At 43.2% G+C, this 21,669-nt stretch overlaps 1 protein-coding gene across 1 annotated transcript in view; it reads left to right on the forward strand.

The window, feature by feature from the left end:
• The window catches only part of PATJ (PATJ crumbs cell polarity complex component), a gene marked incomplete at both ends in the record, with an annotated part of 131,708 nt that overhangs the window by 22,302 nt on the left and 87,737 nt on the right, over positions 1-21,669 (forward strand). The window contains 4 exons of the mRNA XM_082286781.1: positions 1,036-1,170; positions 4,727-4,891; positions 5,672-5,800; positions 20,739-20,948. Coding sequence (XP_082142907.1) covers positions 1,036-1,170; positions 4,727-4,891; positions 5,672-5,800; positions 20,739-20,948 — 639 coding nt within the window. The remainder of the gene's footprint in view (positions 1-1,035; positions 1,171-4,726; positions 4,892-5,671; positions 5,801-20,738; positions 20,949-21,669) is intronic.

Genomic DNA, 21,669 nt, shown 5'->3' on the forward strand with positions numbered 1-21,669 from the left:
CACAGTAATCCTGGCTCAAGGAAAGGGAGGTATAATTAATTTAAATTGTCAGAGCTTACATTAATTTCACTTCCAAGAGATTTTCAAGATACATATGTTAATATTGTGGAAAAGAGGTTTTAGAGGTGATGAATTTATATATTTGTGGGGACATCTCACTGGGGAAGGGCCATAAAGTCATAATCAGACATGGCTGTGAAGGAGTGCTGTGGATCAATGGAATGCTCCTTTTACTTGCATCCAGAAAAATAGCCAGAAAATTCCCAAACTGAGGGGGCAGCTCCTGCTGATCATCTCTTCTTCCCAAGTTGCCATGATTTCTGCTGCCTTGCCTGGATAGTGTATCACTTTTATTCGAGTTTTCCTAATATTAGACTTAATATTAAGACTTAAGGCACTGAGGGTTGGAGTCTCCCTAAGGAAAAACTCCAAATTAAGGAGGCCCAGTGGGAAAAGGCTGACACAGAATCAGTGATTTCCCCTTGCAGAAAAAGGGTATTAGTTTTAGTAACTACTTACAGAGAACAGTTCATGGATATTTTTTCTACCTCAGAGTAGTGTGGCTCCCAGAGGAGTAAGAACTTGTGGTGAGATTTTATAGCAATTATGGAATTTATTTTATTCTTTTATTTATTTTTATTTCTTTTATTTTTGTTTTGCTCCAACCCTATGGAAGAGGGGTTGGAACTGGATGGTCTTTAAGGTGCCTTCCAACACAAACCATTCTGTGATTTGTTGACAACTCACCTTTTGGGTGGGATGGACTTTAGCTGGTACTTCTCTCTGCATTTTTCCCAATAAGATCAATTATTTAAGAATACAGTTCAGATTGCCTTTTCCCCCAAAGAGCAGACTGGTTATTTTTATTTGTGCAAACAGTTTGTGAAGAGAAGTTATGGACATCAGATGAGGTCACTGTGAACATTTAATCATCTTACTGTGTGTTTGGTTCAATTTGGTGAATCCTAAATCTGTTTTTATCATGGTGAGTAAAGATTTATACTTAAATATATACTTATATTTATCTTTTGGCAGTTACTACCCATCCACACTCTGAGATTAGGAGTTGAGCTGGACACGTTTGATGGACATCATTATATATCATCCATTGCTCCAAATAGCCCAGCTGCAGCACTTGGTCTTCTGCAACTGGAGGATGAACTTCTGGAGGTAAAAAAATAAAACAGAACCCCCACAAAAATAAAAATTATGTGTTTCCTTTTTGTTTGGCCTTCTTAAGATGCTTCTCTTAAGTTCTGGCATGGCTGCTGTGTGTGCAATAGTAGTATTCCAGAGTTAGTTGTGGAAGCAGAGTTGTGCTTTGGAATTCACATTCATTTTCTTCACTGTTCCCTTCCACGCTTATGGACAAAATGTCAGACTCTTGTGACCTCTCAGTGACTTCATGGTTTTTGGGTTTTTTTCTGAAATGTTTTAACATGAGTATCAAGAGTTACAAAGGCAGAGATAATATTTGTGTTGAATTATTTGTAGTCCTGTGGCTCAGTCTTTCGCACAATCTGGCTTTAGCTTTTGTGGTGGATAATCTTTCTGAATATTTGTCACTCCTAAAAAATTTACAACAGTCTTAGGAATAGTGGTTCCAGTTACACAATAAAACTTTTTTGTTGAGTGTTGAAAGATATTTGTGTGTATGAGCAAATACATCAGTTTGTTTAAATGTGTATAAAGAGGTATTGGGGCAACTTTGGAGTTATCAGAGTCACACCAGACCTATTTTCTCAGGAAAAATTATTATTTGATAACATTAAAATAATTCCTATTTTGTATGTGTGTGTACATGTATCCATTGGTATCTCAGCCTGCAAGTGAAAAGACATTAATTTCTTATTGAATGCATGCTCCTTGTGGAATATTTTGATATTTGAACCTTTTTTTTAGTGGATGCAAAGAACATTTAATGGAAACAGAATTAGACCTTCTGAAAGATTGATTTGTTAGGTGTACAGCTATTCTGCTTTTACTTCTTCACCCTCTAACATCAAAAATTCATACTGATATCACTAAGACCTAAAACATTTTCTTATTGCTTAATGCAGGAAATCTTGATTCCTGAAGGAAGGGATTAATGGAATGCTGGGAGTGTCGTTTAAATTGCTTGGCCACTAAACAAAAAAAATTTACACAAAAAGCAATAATGCCGTGCTCTAGAGTAACTTAGGAAACTTTAATTGTATATATTTAACAGTTTCATGTATTACTCTTAGAATTAAGTTCACAGGTATGTCCAGACCTAGTGAGTATAAATTTTTTGCTATTCTGTAGTTGGGGAAAAAAGCCCCCAACAAAATAAAAATGTGCTCTAGGGCTAAAGCTGCATGTGCCAGGTTTAGCCCAAACTATGTTTTTGCAGCCAAGTTATAAATCCCCTTAAATAGAGGTTTGCAGTGGAAAAAGTGACAGCCCCATTCCCCAAACAAGCAGCCTTACCTGAGCCTGATACTTTTGGGATTGAAATATGAGCAGCAAGGATTTTATTTTTAAGTCTACAGTGAGGTTGAATGTTGATTATTTTTAATGATGTGTTTGAATTATGACAAAAAGCACGTTACCCCTCCCCTGCCCTTCATTTTAGCTAATTCCATTGTGTTCTTTTTTAGGAGTAAATTGCTTCTTTGTGCCCTTTTGTTGTACAATTTCCCTGCTATTTGAGGGCTGGCTGGCTGAATGAGTGGGTGTAGGGCACCTTGCCTGCTCAGAGGCTGATTTCTGGCAGCTGCAGCAGGAGAAATGGGAGTCCCCAGGTCTGCTGGGGGGTGAACAGTAGCTCTTCCCCATCCATCATGGGATGCTGAGAAGTGCTGGTAGCTTTCCACCACACTGCCACTCTCCAAGCATTAAAAAATCCTTACGCGTAGATCCTTCTGCTTAAATAATTAACTAATGGATGAGGCTGATAGCTCAGCACTTGCTATAATTCTTGCAGAAAAAGCCCAGAGCAGTCTGTCTTACCGTGCTGGAGGCCAGTTCCACCACTCTCAATTTTCCTGCTTGGCTGGGATGTAGAGTGTGAGAGGAACTCTGTGTTTCCCAGCAGCACAAACTATGTTTACACTGTAAGAAAGGAAAAAGTGGGGGGAAAAGTAGAAATGGTCAGGAAGCAAATGTTGGCTAAAGTGGGATTGCTGTGGAGCCTAGCTTGAGGATTGAATCCCTCTAATCAGCAAGATCTGGGGGGTGTATGGAGAGGCTCTGCCTCAAGTGCACACATGCAGAGGTGTGTCCATGTCTGGTGAATGTTTCCATGCTCTGTTTTCTTGGATCAGATGTGGTTTCTTCTGCAGTTTGGGTATGGAGGGAAGTATTGAAGGTAATCTTTAGCTATCCCCACTTGCTGTGCCTCGGTTCCTGTTGTGGAGTGACTTGGATGGGGGGTGCTGGATTCCTAAACCAGTGGCTGCCCTCCAGCAGTGTGAACATTTGGTCATGAGAGAGGCTTGAGGCAGCCTGAAAGAAATCCCTGGAACACACGAAGTGTTGGGATTGAGTCCACAGCACTGACTGGGTTAAACCCCTGCTCTTTTGGGGCTGCAGTGCTGGTTAACACAGGTGATATTCAGACCTGTGACACCTGCTGACATCTGCATCCCTCGTATTTAGGGACAGCCCTGTGGTGCAGATAGAAGTACCCCCAGGATATAAAGGTTATAAAATAGGTAAAAGAGGATGAATCACGGGGGGTTTTTTTCCTGCAGAAGTAGAATCACAGAGTGGCAGAATGGTTTGGGTTTGAAGGGACATTGAAGCCCATCCAGTCCCACTCCATGCCATGGGCAGGGACACCTTCCACTATCCCAGGCTGCTCCAAGCCCCATCCAACCTGGCCTTGGACACTTCCAGGGATGGGACAGCCATAAAAAAGTGCAACTGCAGTATCCCATTTTTAAAGCACCATTATCTATCTGTCTACCTACCTACCTACCTACCTACCTTTATCTTTTTTTTTCTGTTTCAAAGTCAAACACTAATGTTTAGAACATCCATTAACAATGTTCTTCTGTTATCACTCACAATCTTGGTTTTATGGTAAGGTAAGCTTTGACCCTTGTCTGGCTTTCTGGTTAATTGCTTACTGTCATTGGTTTCTTTCTTACTGTATAAATGCTCTTGCCTGTTTTCTGTAGGATCTATTTTTGTTTCAGCCACTTTGTTGCACTTTAAACCGGCAAAGTTAGAATCACAGAATCATTAAGTTTGGAAAACACCTCTAAGGTCATCGAGCCCAACTTTTAAACTACTTGTGGTAGTTCTGATTTCAAGTTTTTGATTGGAGCTCAGAACCCCTGTTTGCTTAAAATACGGTGAGAAAATCAAATGTTTTAGCTTTTGACGTTCAAACATGTAAGCCTAATGTGGAAAAAATTCCCCAACAAAGAAACAGGTGAGAAAGAAATAAGAATTCTAGGAAAGGTTTAGGCTTGGAAAAGTGGTGAGCAGAAAAGAAGTTAGAGGAGGCTGAAGAGCCATGATTTAGCAGTCAGTAGTCACAAGATCTTGGGAGGTGAGGTCTTACAATAACCTACATATTTTTCAGAAGTGTATGTTAATAAAACCGTGCAAGCTGTGCCAGAATCCCCAGGTAAAATCAGACTTTCACGCTCAGACGGGGAAAAACATACGTCAAAAAAAGAAAAAACTAAATTCAAGAATTCGGTGGATATCCTTTAATTCTCTTTGTGTGGATGTGTGTTCCTGTTCCATACAGGTAAATGGAGTGCAGCTGTATGGAAAATCCCGGCGTGAGGCCGTCACCTTCCTCAAGGAAGTGCCACCCCCTTTCACCCTGGTGTGCTGCCGGCGGCTCTTCGATGACGGCACCGAGTCCCTCGTGGACGAGCCCCCTGTGGCAGCTTCCCCTCCAGAGCAAAAGGTAGACTCCTCCTGTCATCCACTGGTGCAAAAGGACAGTAACTTTGTGGAAAACTGCAGGTATTTCTGGGTTTACACGGGTTGGTCTTGAGAAACTTCATTGTCCTGGGAAGACAAGGTAGGTAAATCAGTGAGCTGCTTTGCTGACTGTACATCCCATTCGTCATCCCTGCACTTAATAGGTGAGTGAGAGCTCTGAATTACAGTAAATCACATCCTTGCCACCATTAGCTGATTGCTTCCATGTTCTGAGTAGGTTTTCATAGAACTGGGGGAAAAAAAAAAAAATGAAACTTAAAAGTTTCTTTCCGTTGCAGGAGCTTTAAAGTCTCAAACTAAAGCTTGACACTTGTGGTTGCTCCTATTTGTAAAAGTATTTACAGCTTGGCTTCTCATCTTTTCTGATTGTCTGGCCTTTCTATTAGCTGTCTGTGGTTAAATCTTTTATGCTGTTTATTTTTCCTTTATGCATCTAATGGGGCAGCTGAAGTTCATCAGCATGTAACAGGTTAGTAATATTCTAATAATTAATTAGACTAATACATGGGTATTTGTGTGCCAGGTTGGGCTCTGATGCTCAAAACATGTAGGCCTGGGCCCTGGGGAGTACTCAAGGCAGCAAGCTGGAGAAAACTCTATTCATAATGCTCAGTGAAGGTTTAATTCCATGAAAGGTCACATTTTAGGGCATGTATTCACCATTAATAATCAAAATGTTGAAGGAATAGTGTTTGTAAAGAACTGAGAGAATGGTATTTGAACCACAGCTTTTATTTTCCAGGTGAAACCCGAGGAAGACCTCAATCCCAAGGAGGAAGAAGGGGAATTGGCATTATGGTCTCCTGATGTGAAGGTTATTGAGCTGGAGAAAGACAAGAATGGTTTAGGATTCAGCATTTTAGACTATCAGGTATACTTTCCTGTATAACTAAATGCTAAAAATCCCTTTGATCCTTTGTCATGCATGGTGCCTTAAAGTGGTGTGTGATGGTGATTACTGGGTAATAGACTTGACACTTGGGCCTAGAAACTGTAGGGAAAAGCAATGTATTTTGAGGCCAACTCTATAAAGAAGGAAGTTTTCTAAACCACTGATTATTGAACATGATAAAGTGCAAAACCTTTAATGAAACTTCACCCCTTAACTCCTGAGTTTAATGACTAAATGTTGGGGAAGGTTGTTTTTTTGTTGTATTTTGTTTTAACTTGAATGACTTTTCAGCTGTGAGAGTGGCAAGTGAGTATTCTTGGGTATTAGTTGATTATATTCTGAATTGCTAAACTCCTTAGAAATTAACAGACAAGTCTTTAATTGGAGGGAAATCCTATTAAAATTAACGATTCCTTCTTTCAAAAATACTGGCTTCAATTAAATATGTAGAAATTCTCAAAATCTGTAGTCAGAATGAAATGTTCTTCATGTTTCTAGTCAACGTGATATATTTTTTTAAACCTCCAGTCTTCATATTTATAAGGGAATCAAATAGCTGGATTACTCTTTATAATAATATACACATCACATCTGAGTGCTGCCTAAACATTGTAGTTTAATGAAATGTGTTCAACTGTTGTACATAAATGTCAAGTGATATAAAATTCACTTTTTGATACAATAAGGCAGGAGTTGGGAATGAATTAGAAGGAAAAAAATATTTGAAGTATTATGCAAACCCATTAATTCTATATTTTACCAGTGCGATTTAAGATTACTGAAAATAGATCCTGTTAGTCATTTTAGCTGACACATGTTGTGTTGCAGTGCCAGCTCTACTCTAGAGTTGCTGGGAGTCTTTACAGAGCAGTAATACACAGATTTGCTTTTAAGTTCTCATATAATCAGAATTAATGAAGGCTTTAATAACAGGCTTTTTATTTACTTATTCGCAGATGCAAATACACCAGCAATGTTGTGGTACTTTCAGCTAAATTTAAATACATTCTAATCAATTCTAAATGAGTGGTAAACCACTTAATCTCAGATCTTTATAATTTCAAGATATTTATGTATAAAGTGTATAAAGTATGTTCTTTTGTTTGGGATTTGCCTCTTAGATCTTTTACACTTTTCATCATCTGCAGATTAATTTTGATAGGGAGATATCTGTGACTGTTGTGTGTGTTTATGTAAATACATCCATCACATCCTTGAGTGCAAGGCAAAGAAAATAAATAATTGTCCATGCTACAGTGGAGGCAAGGCAAAAAAAAACCCCTGTGTGTGGTTTCTGGGAGAGTGTTTGGAATTCTTAACACAGACTTGCTGGGGAGCACAGAATTACAGCAGTGTTTAATTGTGCCTTAAAGGACCTGGAGAGCCTTCTTTAAAACATGAAAGGTGTTTTTTTAGGCACATACTCTTTTTTCTTTTTTAACCAGAGAAAATTCAAGCCTTATAATGGAAAATGATGCTGCTTGTGCTGTGTATCCACTGCTGATTTTGCTTCTTTTAAGGAATTGGATTTTTAATTCTTTTTTAGGTGTTTTTCAATGAAGATGGGTCTTCCCATGGCCCGTCTTCATAATCTGTGAGTGACCAGCCTTTCTAGGCTCCCGTAGTGTTGATGGAGGTAGGGTGGGGAGGAAAATGCTTTTGAAGGGGAGATTTTGAGCAGGCAGCCTGTTTGTGATGCTGGTAATTAACACACAAAGACTGACTCTCTGTCCATTGCAGAAATTTAAGGAAAGTTTGGTGTTACATACCCGGCTTGGAGGAGGTGATGTCACTACCCTGGGTTTTGAAGATCTAATTATTTCTGTAGCTGTTGGCTGAAATGACACTTCAGCAATACTGGAAGGGCTTCTGGAAGCTCAGTGGGAACAGGGAAGTGGCACCGGCATTAAAAAGTGGCTCTACAATTCCACCTCACTTTGCCCCACACCAAGGTGTGACAACACCTTGGAAATAGTGGATCCCAGCCCTAGAGAGGGACTGGTGGCTGTTGCCTGCAGTGTTTAAGGAGCCCTGCTCCTACATTTCTGACAGTGAGAGATGCCAGACACGCTGCAGAAGCACAAGAATGCTCAGCAATTAGAGACCAGGCTGCTCCCAGTGCTCTGGAAGTTTCTTCCTGCTGCTTTCCATTCCTCTTTGGTACTTGTTTTCAAGCACAAGGATTTTTACCTTTCCATCTTAATTTTGATTGTAGAATTAGATGTGGTGCTGAAAGCTCCTGTTGTATATAATTTATAAAATTTGCCATTTTGTTTCTCAAAACTGGCTGCATTCTCAGCATAAAGGATGCTGTGCCTCAGTTGTCCTAAATTCTGTGCTACCCAAGTCATGCTCTGGAAAACAGAATTAATAAAAACTCTTTGTGAGGCAGAATAGGAGTCTGAATACGTGGAAAACTGAATGCTGAGATCGAGAAAATTATTACTCTGGCATATTAATTTTTAATGGGCTGTCTTTCTAATAATGTTTCATCTATCAAATAAATGATAAGCATATCCCAAGTGACTTGCAGGATATTCCCAGAAATGTACAAGCATAATTCCAATGCCTATATATTTTAATGAACTAATTACAAATTAATTATACCAATTATGCATAATCAATAGTATTTCTACTTTGTCCTGTGTTTTCTTTTGATTGTCTTTAGGGATTTAAAAGCTCAAAACAGAGACACCTTCTTTTTTTTAATAAGGTTTGTGCAAATGTTCTTAAAACTTTGGGGTAAAGTTACTCCTTTTACTGTGACAGGATAGTATTTATATAGGATAGTCTTCATTTTCCTGTGGTCTTTATGTATTAAAAAAAACCCTTTTTCCCCCCTTTGAATGTTATAATTTGTAATTTTGTAGTAGGAAATCTGCTCTGCTGGCAGCAAGGTCAGTACTTGGCAAGAGGGGAGGTGGATGGGAAGCTGAGCCTGTGGATTCTTGAAATGATGGATTTCAGTGGATTCTTTTTTTTCTTTTATTTGAGTAAGAAACACTGAAGATGTCTTAAAATGAAATCTGTGGTTTTTTCTATTGTCACCACTGCTTTGGAACCTGGTCAGAGCTCCCAGAGCCAGGAACTGCTTTTTCTTGATGGTGCTTAGATGGGAAGGCTGCAGAGGTCTCTTGGCCATTAAAAAGGTGTGCTGCTCAGTCTTGTGGCCAACTCCTCCATGAAGTAATACCCTCTGCTTCCCTTAATTTCCTTCTAGTTTCACTTGGAGAAGTTGCTCTGCCTTTCACCTCTTCACTAACCTTTATGTAGTGCTGCTGGCACAGGTAGTGCCAAGTGTGTTCTGATGCTGAGGGAGGGACCCGGGACGCTGCTTGTGGAGTGATTTGGGATCACCTGGGATGGAAGGGGCTACAGTCAGTGTATTTCATGTTCTTTATCAGCAGACCTGAAAGTATCCAGCTTAACAGTACATTTGTCTAGCCTGGAACTAATCAAAGAATCTCAGAACGGTTTGGGTTAGAAGGGATCTTAACTCTCATCCAGTTCCAAACCCTGCACCTTCCACTAGACCTATTTAGTCTCCTGTCCAGCAAGTCAAGAGCTAAGCCATTGTTTTTGAGACCAATCCCTTTTTCTTAGACAGAAATTAAAAGATACTTTTATCAGGTTAAAATAGAGAAATGCTGTCTAAAAACACCCGTGATCCCAGGGCATTAGAGCAAGAGGAAAGAAAAATCCCATAAGACTTCTAGAGAAAAAGAAGAGATCCCAGTAGGATAGAAGGTCCTTTGAGCCCTGAAACCGTGTTTACCAAAGACCTGATGCTTTGCAGGCTAACAGACTCTGTCAGTAATGTTTTACAGAAATACTGGAAAAACCGCAGGTAGCTGAATTGCAGATTTCTTGAGGCAGTATTGACCAGAAGGTAACTTGAATGGTCTGATGAGCTTTTATCAAATTAAACAAAAAGCTGAATGGACTTTATGTGGAGCTTAATTTACTGTGCTTTGAAGTCAGAGTCTTTTTAAAGCAGCTGTTTCAGAGTGCATGAAACTGGAGAGGGTGAGGGGTGGAACGGGGAGGTTTGACATTTTACATAACTCTTGGGAAGGACTGTGAGATGCTGTTCCTCCCTGTCTGCGCTGAGAGATAAGTCCCCAGTGCCTGGTTGCTTCTGCACAGTCCAGCTGCCCTGGAGAGCTGTCAGGCTGTAGGAGCTCATGGACTCACCTGCTCCAAGTGATCCATGGAAGCAGAAAGAGGCATTTCAGCACTCCAGGAGCTTCAAGTTACCCTGAGCTGGAGAAGCAGCGTGAATTGTGCCTGCCTTGAGCTGCCTGGGTCAGTGCTGCGGGGATTTTCCTGTGGTTTAGCAACAGGGATCCCACAGCTGCCTTATTCCTGGCTTCCCTTTATTAGTAGTAGCAGTTTTTTGTGCTGTTGAACTGAAGTCTCATTTGCTGCACATTCAGCAGGTTATGTTTTGTCCTTCTCCCAGGGAACATGGGAAACAATTGTTTTCTCTTTTCTAACAAAATCACTGCATAGTCATTCACGGCAGGAAGTGGAGCAATTTAAGTGTCTCCAAATATCTTTCCTCTTTTCTTTATGCCCCAAACAGGCTCCAGATGCAGCGTTACAAAAATGCAAACTGACTTCTTATTTGTAGAAGGTGGTATTCAAATAGATTATATATTTATTTTTTTTTTACTTTCTTGGTCTGTTCGGCAGTGAGATGCAGGCTGGAGTGCTTTGACAAGTTGCTGGCTAAACGTTTGCCCTCTTGTGATAATTTGAGCTTTTGTCTGTTCTTGTGATAAGTTTGTTATGAACAAAGAAGCATATTCACGTCTTTGTTAAGCACATTTTCACCTGATCATGTGATGGAAACCTGTGGCTTACTGGCAAAAGCTACACAGCTGTATTAAAACGCAGTTTTACAATGGCTATCAGCTTGGTACTGGGAAAACTGATAAAGGCAGCTTTTCTCCCATCTCTACAACCCATCCACATTCATTAACATCAAAGTTCTGTAAGCCTCAGTACCAACTGTGTTGGTACTCATCTCACGGAGGATTTGCTTCTCTCCCCCTATGGGAAAGTTCTACATCCTTTAAATCATATTAAGCTGCTTCATGTGTAAAATAATTCTTAATAGTGTGTCATGAATTGAATCCAGTGTAGCTTTTTGAAAAATTCTCTTGGAGTTCAGCTTAAAAACTACTTTTCAGGACCTAAGAGCTGGTGAATGCAATTGAGCACATTCCTGGAGAAGTTTCTGAGGTGTTTGTGATTAGTGGATTCCGAAACCTCAGTGCTGCAGTACTAATGTGTTGGGAGAGCAGAGACCACTTTAATAAGAAATCAAAGAGATTTTGTATCTCACAGGAAGATACAGGCAGACCCACAGGGATCAGCTTGATGAGGGACAGATCTGGAGAACCTGGAGGTAGGAAGTCACATTAGGGGTTGGGTATTCCCTGACACTGGGCTGGAGGGGGTCATCAGTCTGACCCTAAATGAGAAGTTAGGGAGGAATCTCATAGAATCACAGAATTCTTTAGATTGGGAAAGTCCTCTGAGACCTCTGAGGCCAATTGTTCCCCTCAGCACTGCCAAGGCCACCACTGCCCTATGTCCCCAAGTGCCACATCCGCACGGCTTTTAAATCCCTCCAAGGATAGGGATTCCACCCCTGCAGCTGTGCCAGGGCTGGACAGGCCCTTCCATGAAGAAATTTCCCCAATATCCACCCTGAGCCTCCCCTGGCCCAGCCTGAGGCCGTTCCCTCTCCTCCTGTCCCTGTTCCCTGCGAGCAGAGCCCGACCCCCCCGGCTGCCCCCTCCTGTCAGGGACTTGTGCAGAGCCACAAGGTCCCCCCTGAGCCTCCTTTGCTCCAGCCTGAGCCCCTTTCCCAGCTCCCTCAGCCTCTCCTGGGGCTCCAGCCCCTTTCCCAGCTCCCTCAGCCTCTCCTGGGGTTCCAGCCCCTGTCCCAGCTCCCTCAGCCTCTCCCGGGGCTCCAGCCCCTTCCCAGCTCCCTCAGCCTCTCCCGGGGCTCCAGCCCCTTCCCAGCTCCCTCAGCCTCTCCTGGTGCTCCAGCCCCTTTCCCCAGCTCCCTCAGCCTTTCCTGGGGCTCCAGCCCCTTCCCAGCTCCCTCAGCCTTTCCTGGTGCTCCAGCCCCTTCCCAGCTCCCTCAGCCGCTCCTGGGGCTCCAGCCCCTTCCCCAGCTCTGTTCCCTTCCCTGGACATGCTCCAGCCCCTCCATGTCCTTCTTGTTGTGACCTCAGGATTCCAGGTGCCTCAGCAGTGCCCAGCACAGGGGACAGGCACTGCCCTGGTCCTGCTGCCACACCAGTGCTGACAAAAGCCAGATGCCATTGGCCTTTTTGGTCATCCAAGCCATGCACAGCCAGTTTTTCCAGGAGAATGCTGTGGGAAACAGCGTTAAAAGCTTCACAGAAGTCCAGGTAGACACATCCACAGCCTTTCCCTCATCCACTAAGCAGGCTTTGTGGTTTTGGCTGGGATAGAGTTAATTTCCCTCTTAGTAGCTGGTGCACTGCTGTGTTTTGGGTTTAGCATGAGAACAATGTTGATAACACAGTGATGTTTTAGTTGTTGCTAAGTAGCGATTACTCTGAGTCAAGGACTTCTCAGTTTCCCATGCTCTGCCAGTGAGGAGGTGCACCAGAAGCCAGGAGAGTTGATCTGAACAGAGGGATATTCCATACTGTAGGATATCATGCTCAATATGTAAATGGGGGGGAGTTGGCCAGGAGGGGGTGAATCACTGCTCAGGAACCGGCTGGGCATCAGGATTGTGCATCACTTGGTTGTTTTCAGGTTTTATTCCTCTCTCTCTTTTTGTTATGTCCTTTTTCATTATATTTATTAGTATTAGCATTTTTATTGCCTTTTACTTTATTCAGGTATTAAACTGTTCTTATCTCAGCCTTGGGTTACCCCAGCCAAAACCGGGGCAGCAGATTTTGGTCGAGCAGGACCTGCCTTTCACGTGCTGATCCCCAGGTTGTCCCGCATTCAGGAAAGGACTGAGATTTTCCTTATCCTTCCTTTTGCTGTCTTGTAGAGCAAATTCTAGGAGCATCCCTCCTGGCCCTGTGAGCTGCAGCAGCTCTGGACAATACCTGAGTTTGCAGAGAAACTGGAGCATTACTGAGAACATCTGTTTTTCTTTGCTTTGTCGCATATCCTTGAAATAAATGCTGAGCAGTATTATTACTATTAACCTTTAGAAATGTTTTCCCTTCTTCCCCTAAATTCTCCAATCTGGTTGTTCTTTTTCATTTCCTGCTAGAAAGAATAGCTTTTAATAAAAACAAAAAACCCCAAACCAAAGAAATTCATTATTATTCCACAGATGTCTTCTGCCTGCGAGAGAAGGCGAGAATTTAAAGGGACAAAACTGTAGCTGGATTTTCTGTTAACCACTTGGTAAATCTCAGCAAGGCTGAGATAATGTAGATGAGGCTCGAGGAAGCTGTGCTGGCCTGGCAGTGGGCATGTGGAGATGATGGAGCAGTGGGTGTGGAAGAGCTCAGCCCAGACAGCTCCAAATCTGTTCTGAAATGGTGAGATTTGAGGTGTATGTTGGTGCTGATGAAGTATCCTGAAAACTCACGGAAGTTTTGAGGTGTTCTGTTTTCTTACTACCTCACCCTGCTGGAAGATGCTGCTCCCCAAATCCAAGGAGTATTGTCCCACTAGGAATTTTCTGTCTGTTTGCAATGTGATTCGCTGTAACCCTAAAATTCTCTGCAACCTTTCTGCCAACCCTTCTGTCTGCTCCCCGTCTACCCTGTTCCGCATCCCTGGAAGTGTTCAGGGCTAGACTGGGTGGAGCTCTGAGCAACCTGGGACAGTGGAAGGTGTCCCTGCCCATGGCAGGGGGTGCAATGAGATGATCCTTAAGTTCCCTTTCAACCCAACCCAGGCTGGGGATTCTATGAGCCTTTGGGCCAAGTCACTGTGTGCGGATCCTTGTTGCATAAAACCCAACCTGTCCTGTGTGCCCACTTTTATTTTGCAGCTTCTTCTGCAGCAAGTCTTCCATAATTCATGTGTTTGCTGTTTGTGAAGCAAGGTTTCCATGCAGAGGAGAGCTCTGGTTTGTGTGAAAACACATCCTGCGCTTCCACAGGCTTTGACCAGTTCTGAGGCCAGCTCACCTCACTGGTGGAAGTGCTTCTGGGCTCTCTGGTTGGATCTTTAGTTCAGGAATTCTTTGAATCTGAAAGCTGATCAGACCCACAACCTGTGTTAAGGCCCACTGAGTGCAGGCTGTGTAGGTGATACCATTTATACTTTTTTCCTTGGCTTGTTGGTATTTTTTTTCTTCTTTCCCACACATCTCTATCTCTTCTTTATCTCATCACACAGTGGCTTTCCTCCACTTCCTTAGGAGCTCAGGGGTTTTTTTTTTTTCTTATCTCTGTGGCTTTTCCCTGTAGTCAGCACTCAGTGTGTTTTTTCTGGAGCTGCAAAGTCTGAAAGTCTAAGATACTAAGAGAGTCTAATGAATGTAATCCCTGTGACTTTAGCTCTGTCAAGAGCAAATATGAAAGGCGGATAAAACCTTAGATGGATTGAGAAGTTTGATAAATTAAAAGATAGCAACAGGCACCTGAGTCCACTGCACGGTGACACTGAAAACGCCCAGAGCTGGTGCCTATCTTTGATTTTTTTTGTTTGGGAAGAGCAGTAGTGTGTGAGGTCTTTTCCCTGGGGTCCCTGGTCCACAGCAGAGGGGTGGGGACTTCGCTGTGCTCTCCTGCCCTGCCAGACCCACGCGGCTCTGAGTCAGTGCCGGCCACCGTGTTCGTTCTTGCTGGGGAAGGTTGATACGATTTCAGATCCCAGATGATGAAAGCCTGGTGTGGGAAACCCATTGTGCCACCTCCTCCTCTTATTTTGCTGTTCCCTCTCCTCCTTTGGGTGGGGCTCTGTGTGGTTTGTTTCTAGTTTTTTTTCCCTTCCCTGCGAATTCCTGTTTCTTTGCTGACATTTCCCACAACAGTTTTGATTAATGCCGGCTGCACACCAGAGCTTCTGAAATTCATTGCTTTATTCCCTCACTGCAGATCAATAAATAGTAATGTTTTATTTCCAGTGCTTTGCCTTACATCACAGCAAAGTTCACCGTTCCTTCTTGAATACTGCTCTGTATTTAAGTTTGTGTTGCTTCAGCACATCAGCCTGCAGTTTATTTCTTTGGTACAGCCAGAGGCTGTGCGTTGTGTAAGCTCCTTCCTGTGCAGTCCTGCTGACTGCAGCCAGAGTGGAAGAGGCAGAAACAGGTCTGAAATGCTTCGGATTTCACTCCGATGCAGTGGATCTAACGAAAACCAGTTGAGCACTTTCTCAGGGATGTTTTTCCAGGCTCTAGAGTGCCTTTGGCAGTTCCTACAGCCAACTGCTGTAAACATGTTGGAGTGAGTGAACAGAAGATTTGGACCTTGAGTCTTAACCCTAAAGTGAGGCCACCTTAAAGAGGGAATCAAACCTCACTCACAGCTGGCTCTCCCCCTCTTCCCTGTCTGTTGGGAGGCACTTTGTACTTTGAAAAGACTGCAGGGTGCTTGTCAGTCCCAATTCTTGCATCCCATTGGCATTGTTGGTGCCACTGTGGAGGGTGGCTCTGCAAAGGGAATGACAGGCACTTCACAAAATGAGAGCACGAATGAGTATTTTGAGTAATTGCACAGCACCGAGCATACAGGTACATTACTCGTGCACTTCTACCTTTGTTCTACATAACAGTGAGACAAACATAAAATGCCTCTGGTTCTTTTCGTTGTTGGCAGGTGTCTTTTCCTTGTACAGCATCAAAAGTGTTGTGTCTAAGAGTCTTCCAGCCTGGTATCTTAATCACTGAAGAGTTTTAAATATGGATATGTGTGTTAGACCTGGAAGTGGTCCCATGCAAAATGTAATGAAGCTGGGCTGCTCTGACCTCTGAGCTCCAACGCGTTTGTTTTGGCTCCCTCACAGAAACCTGCAGTATACAAATTGGCACTTGTAAAAATGTTCAGATAAATCAAAAAATGGTACAGGGGGAAAAAAGTTTCAAACTGTTTCTTTTGGGATCCTTTGCGATGCTATTTTGGATGTGTGTTTTTGTGGCAGCAGGCAGTTTGTTGCTTGAAGAAAGCTGAAATATTCTAGGAAGTCAGGCTAGCTGGATTTAGATCTCAAGTGATGCCAAAACTAATATAGCCTGTAACTAAGTGAGAGTGACTTTGCACAGGGAATGTCAGTCACCCGCAGCTTTGTCTTACATTTTCATATGAGCCTTTAAAAAAGCAAAACACAAACAAAACCCCGGCAAACGTGGGAGCTGCTCCCATCCAATAGAGTCATAGTTTCAGTGCTCCTCATCCTCGGCGCAGGGAGGGTCTGCTGGGGCTGGCTGGGTGGATGGGGTGGGTTGTCAGAGCAGGGAATGCCTGCGGTGGTGGGAGCTGGGCTGGCCTGGAGTGCCCTCTCTTGGCTGCTGCACACCCCACCTTTCGGGAGGGACAAGGGCACAGGCAGCCTGGTTTATCACTTTAATTTCCCAGCAGGATGGACAGAGGTCAGCTGCACTGGTTCTGCCTCCAGATTTGCTTCCTAAGGCCCTATGAGTGTGGATGTTTGGTGCCCGTGGCAATCGAAGCCACAATAAAGTTGCAGCTCCAGCGTTGCACGTAGGACTCTCTTAAACTCCCTGCTCCTGGGGCTCTTAACATTTTAGCAGAGCTCAGGTTTTTAAGAGATTTCATACTGCTCCTAACCCAGAGATCCCAGAGGCAGCAACTGCAGTGGCCCCTGCCTGACTCTCCACTGCTAAATGAATCCAGAACAAATGAGGCTCTGAAAATAAGGAGAAAAATTTGACACCTGGACTCCAGGAAACATTTGCGGATTTTGATGAGGGGCGGGGGTAGAAGGGAAAACCTATGGTTCAACATAGTTAAATATATGGTGTGCTAAGAATGAATAAATTGTGGCTATTTTAAACAAGTTCATAGACTCTGTGGCTGGCTTGGGCACAAAGGGAAGGACACCAGCTACAACACACGAGTTCCTCAAAGGGTTACCTGGAGGCCACTGTCCTGGGCTGCTGCTGCTGCGTGGCAGGGGGCAGCTCTCAGCGTTTACACAAGTGGCAAAAGTTCTCACATGTAATTCCTGTCTCAAAAAAGAGCTTGTGTCAGTGCTCGTGAGTTAAGGGGGTTTGTCTCCTCATGGCCCTACTTTGCAGTCCAGTTCCTTTCCCCATTGTTCATAAATGATTCATTGGTGTAAAGGAATCCTTCAGGAAAGGTGAAAGCTCCTCTTAAATTGTGCCAAGGCTTGTTCATGACAATCTTGGAGGCTTTTTCCAATCTTAATGTTTGTATGATTCATTCTCATTTTAAGATGGCCAGTTTGCATGGGATTGCCCGTTGCACTCTCCTTGTGCTCTGATACAAAGCCATGTGATAATTTCTTGAAATATTGAAATTTGTTTGAGGAAGGAGTTTCTCCCTAGCTTGCAAAGTCCATCCCAGTAAATGAGCCCTCACTTTAAAGCAGAGGCTGAAATCTGGTCCTGCCTGCTGGTGACTAAAAATCACTATTATCTGGCTTAACATGAGCCAAGTATAATGAGTCTAGAGCCTCAGGGTAGGTGTACAGTCACACTGGTGCACTTTAGTAACTTGGAATGGTTCTAGCTGATCTGTTAACATGGAGGCAGCCCCAAAATCCCACTGTGGGAGTGAACTTGCCTTTTAACTATACTGACTGTATACAAACTATACCTTTGCCACTTAGTATAGAAGGCAAGGATCTGGTTTTCATCCTGCTGCAAGCACTGCTTTCTTTTAAAAACAAGGCAACAGCCCTCATGGTGCAGTTGCACTCACCATTTAGAAAATGTGAATTCAGTGAATTTGGTGTTTGCTGTCTTGTTTTGGCAGGTGTTTCTTTAGGGTGTGCTTGGGGTCGAGGGTAAATCATAAGGCAAGGCTTCAAAAAATCACAGTGATCCTTTGGTTTAGATGAGGAAAGCACAGTGCAATCCACCGTTGTGATAGAATATTAAATCACAGAGGGAATATGGATGTGTGATTACACCTTGAAATTCAGTGGGTCTGTGCCTTCTTGTGCAGCTTTTGTTGCGTTTCTCGTGGCAGTCACATCGTGGTTCAGCCACTGGTGAACTCTGAGGTTTTGAGCGCTGCTGGTGCTGCTGGCTGAGCTCTCACTGTGCAGTTCATCCCGCTCTTCTCTCCCTGTACAATAGCTCCCTCTGCTTGAAATCAGCAGTGGAATTGTTTTCTGCTCTCCTGGACAACAGTTTTTAGCATGGACCCCTTTTTTAAGATTTCTGCTGCTCTTCGTGAAGCAATTCCAGTGCATGGCTTGTGCTCGTGTGTGTGTTGTGAAGCAGGGAAAATAACCACATTGTCCTCAAAACTTCTCTGCCTAGGAGCTGTTTCTTTGCAGGACCTCTCTTCCTTTTTAGAAGGAGGACTAAAGTTGCTTGGAACATTTCTTTCAGCTAAATTATCTCTTACCAAAACATGGTGATTTATTGAGCAAAACTGTTTTTATTTCAGTGGTGAGTTGAAACAGGGCTGTTTCTCATCAGAAATGTGGTAGTTAGGCCACTGACCCTGCATAGAAGCAGCTAATGGTGAGATTCCCATGTCCTGCTTAAGTGGTTCTAGACCAGAACCCAAAAAAGAGCAGCGTTGGATCAAGCAGAGCAGGGGTTTGAACCTGGTTCTCCCCCATCCTCAGCCAGCACTGTAATTACTGGGCCAGTCATTCACTCACAGAATTTTGTCAGCTTATCTGCATGGGTGGGGGTGAGTGCTGGGTTTGTTTTGTTCATTTTTTATCAATATAGCTAAGCCAGCAAAAGTCATATTATAAAAGCTGTTGTATCAGCAAAGGTGTAGTTTTGCTGAGAGAGCATTCACCCATTCAAGGAACCAGCATAAACCTCCCTTGCTACGGCGAGATGAGCCCATGATAGGAAAACTTGCTGGTTTCGTTCTCCAGCAAAGCCTCCCCAGTGTGAACTGTGCCTGCTTTGCTGCGAAGTGGCTGTCTGGGCAGGATCCTGGGTGTGCAGAGATGTCCAGAAGGTTATATCTAATTTGCAGTGGAGCAAACCCCCAGATTAAAACCATCTCAGCAGTCTGTGTTGGTTCCAGGGTCGTTGGGCTGGTTGGGCACAGGGGTTTGCTGGCAAGGGCAGGCAAAGCCAACCCTGAACAAAGAGCAACAATAACTTCAATTATCTACGTTCAACACTTAAAGCAAAGCTGGTTTTTTTTGGTCCATCCTGGAATCCCTTTGGATTCTTCTGAGCTTCCTGCTCTTTGGTCTGTTCCTGAAAATCTCCCGAGGGGATGCGGCTCATGGCTGTTGAAAGCACAGGGAATCCTCCCCTCAGCACCAGGTGCAGCAGGTTTGGGCACAGACACTTGGGCAGCACGAGCACCTTGGCACAGGAGGCAAACACAGGGAGCCTGCTGGGCTTGGCTGCCAAGACATGACACTCATGAGAAAACCTCTTGTGTGCACTGCGGATAAATTGTAAAATCATAAGATTGTAAAAGAGCAGGATCAAGCAGTAGAACGGGAGAGAATTGTTGCTAATCTTTATTTATTTGAATCCAGCTCCAGCTTGGCTCTTCCTGCTGAACTCTAATTTCACTTCTCTAATTTCAGCCTTTTACAGATATTACAGGCATTGCCTCATATGTTTGCACATACCTTAAAAAACATGTGCCCTCGGAAAAGAGTGTATAGTCATATAAAAATAAAGAGTTTAAAAAGCATTCCTGTTTTCAAATTAACACTGAGGTGCTGAATTCACGGTGGTCTTTGTGATTTGAATTTTGCCCTTTTTTTTATCCCTCCCATGTCCCAAATAAGATGCAAGTCCTGAGGGAAAAACAGCCCATGATTATGCATTTGGAGAGCCAGTGCATGCAAGGAGCATTTCTGAACTTTATCAGCCCTTACCAAGGGGGAGAAAGGCTATTTGCAATCTTAGAAAAACAAACGAGGAAACAAAAATTTTAAAAAATTAAAAACCCACACAGTTGTTTTGTGTCTCTTTCTGCCACCATAAAATAATTTATATTTTCATTGGATTGAGGGTAATTTTTTTAATGAGTGAAGGCATGATAGAAGTGGTACAGGACACAAAGGAAAGGCCAGTACTGGGTAAAGGAGTAAGTGAAGTGGGTATCTTTGCATCAGTTTACAATGTGTATAATATTGTTGTGCTTCACGCTCTCTGTATCCACCACTACAGTGTTCCTTGTTCTCAGTAATAATCTTAGTTACTCTTCTGTTGCTGTCTCCTGTACCCTGTTAAGGAGGAGAAAATGTCTTTTAGAAGTTGTCACGTGGATTTGACAAAGCAGAAATGCTACAGTAACACAGCACACATCAACTGCTATCTCTTCAAGATTTGGGGGTTTCATTTGAACTGAATATTTTGAATTAAACTTCTGACGTTGCAATGATTTTTACCATCTTTTTGCTGCTCTGAAGCCCTCGGGTGACGTGCAGAGTGGTTATTTTCTGTGACATTAGCACATCCCAGGCTGGATGGAGGCTGGTGGAAGGCTGCCAGTGTTGTTGTTCTATTTGCAGGTTGGCCTGGCTGTGTCTGTGTGTGTAAGGAGAGGGCAGGCAGGGTATCGGTCACCTTTCAGATCTTAACGTTTCTTAATGGATTAGGCAAGTGATGGAATATCTTCCTTTTTGCAAACTGTAAGCCTTGGCAGAGTTAGCAGACAGTGTTTTTTGAACGTCTCAGCAGGCTTCATTTCTGTAGCATTAGAGGATGAACGTGATTGAATGCTTTTTACGCACTCCAAACAAACATCATCTTTCAAGGCCTTCACTTGTGGGGTGTTTTTTTTTTAATTTTTCCCCCCAGGATCCCTTGGATCCAGCAGGAACAGCCATTGTGATCAGCTCCCTGGTGGCAGGTGGAGTGGCCGAGCGCGGGGGCCAGATTTTGCCGGGTGACCGCTTGGTGTTCGTGAATGAGAAATATTTGGATGGTGCCACCTTGGCAGAGGCAGTGGAAGTGTTAAAATCTGTGCCCCCAGGTACAGTTTCCCTTGGAATCTGCAAGCCTTTGGTGGTAAGAACTGATTTTAACTATTTTTTTCTTATTTGCTCCTATGGCATGTGTAGAGGGGGTTGTTGTGTTTGTGGGGAGAATTCAGGGTAGAGTATGTGTGCATTTGGGAAACAGCTGAGTTGCTGTGCCTTGACAGGTCCAGAAATTCTGGCAAATGAGCAGCTCAGTGTCCAAAAGGTCTGACTGGAAAGCCAACACCCTCAAGTTCCTCCTTAAAGCACATCCATGTGGAGCTGGGAGATGTGCCTGGGCAAATCCATGTGCACTGTGCACAGGTGTAACATGGTGCCAGCAATTCAGCAACCAAGTTAAATGTGTGCTGGTGCCCATTTCTCTCTGAGACACTGCTAAGTGCTTGCTTGAGCTTTGACATCAAAGAAACTTACTCTGTTTGAAGTCAAGACTATAAATTCAAGCAGAATTTCCTTTTTCGAATCAGGGCTTTGGAACAGTAGTTTACTGGGGAATGCTGCAGTATTGTTCATCAAGGGCACCCAGGCAAAATTAATTAAAGCCCCAGTTAATGAAAGTGCTTGTAATTCAAAGTGGTAAAGGAGTTGTGAAATAGGAATGTAGGAAAGCTGTTAAATATATTCTTCTCTTTTCTAAAAATTGCTATTTCGATGTTCACATCCTTGTATTTGCTTTTCTTTCCTACACATCTCTTGAGGTTTTAGCACATCCGAACCAGTATCTTCAAAGAATAAAAGCTGTTGACTTC

The sequence above is a fragment of the Coloeus monedula genome (assembly GCF_965178545.1).
Source record: "Coloeus monedula genome assembly, chromosome: 9".
Classification (NCBI taxonomy): domain Eukaryota; kingdom Metazoa; phylum Chordata; class Aves; order Passeriformes; family Corvidae; genus Coloeus; species Coloeus monedula.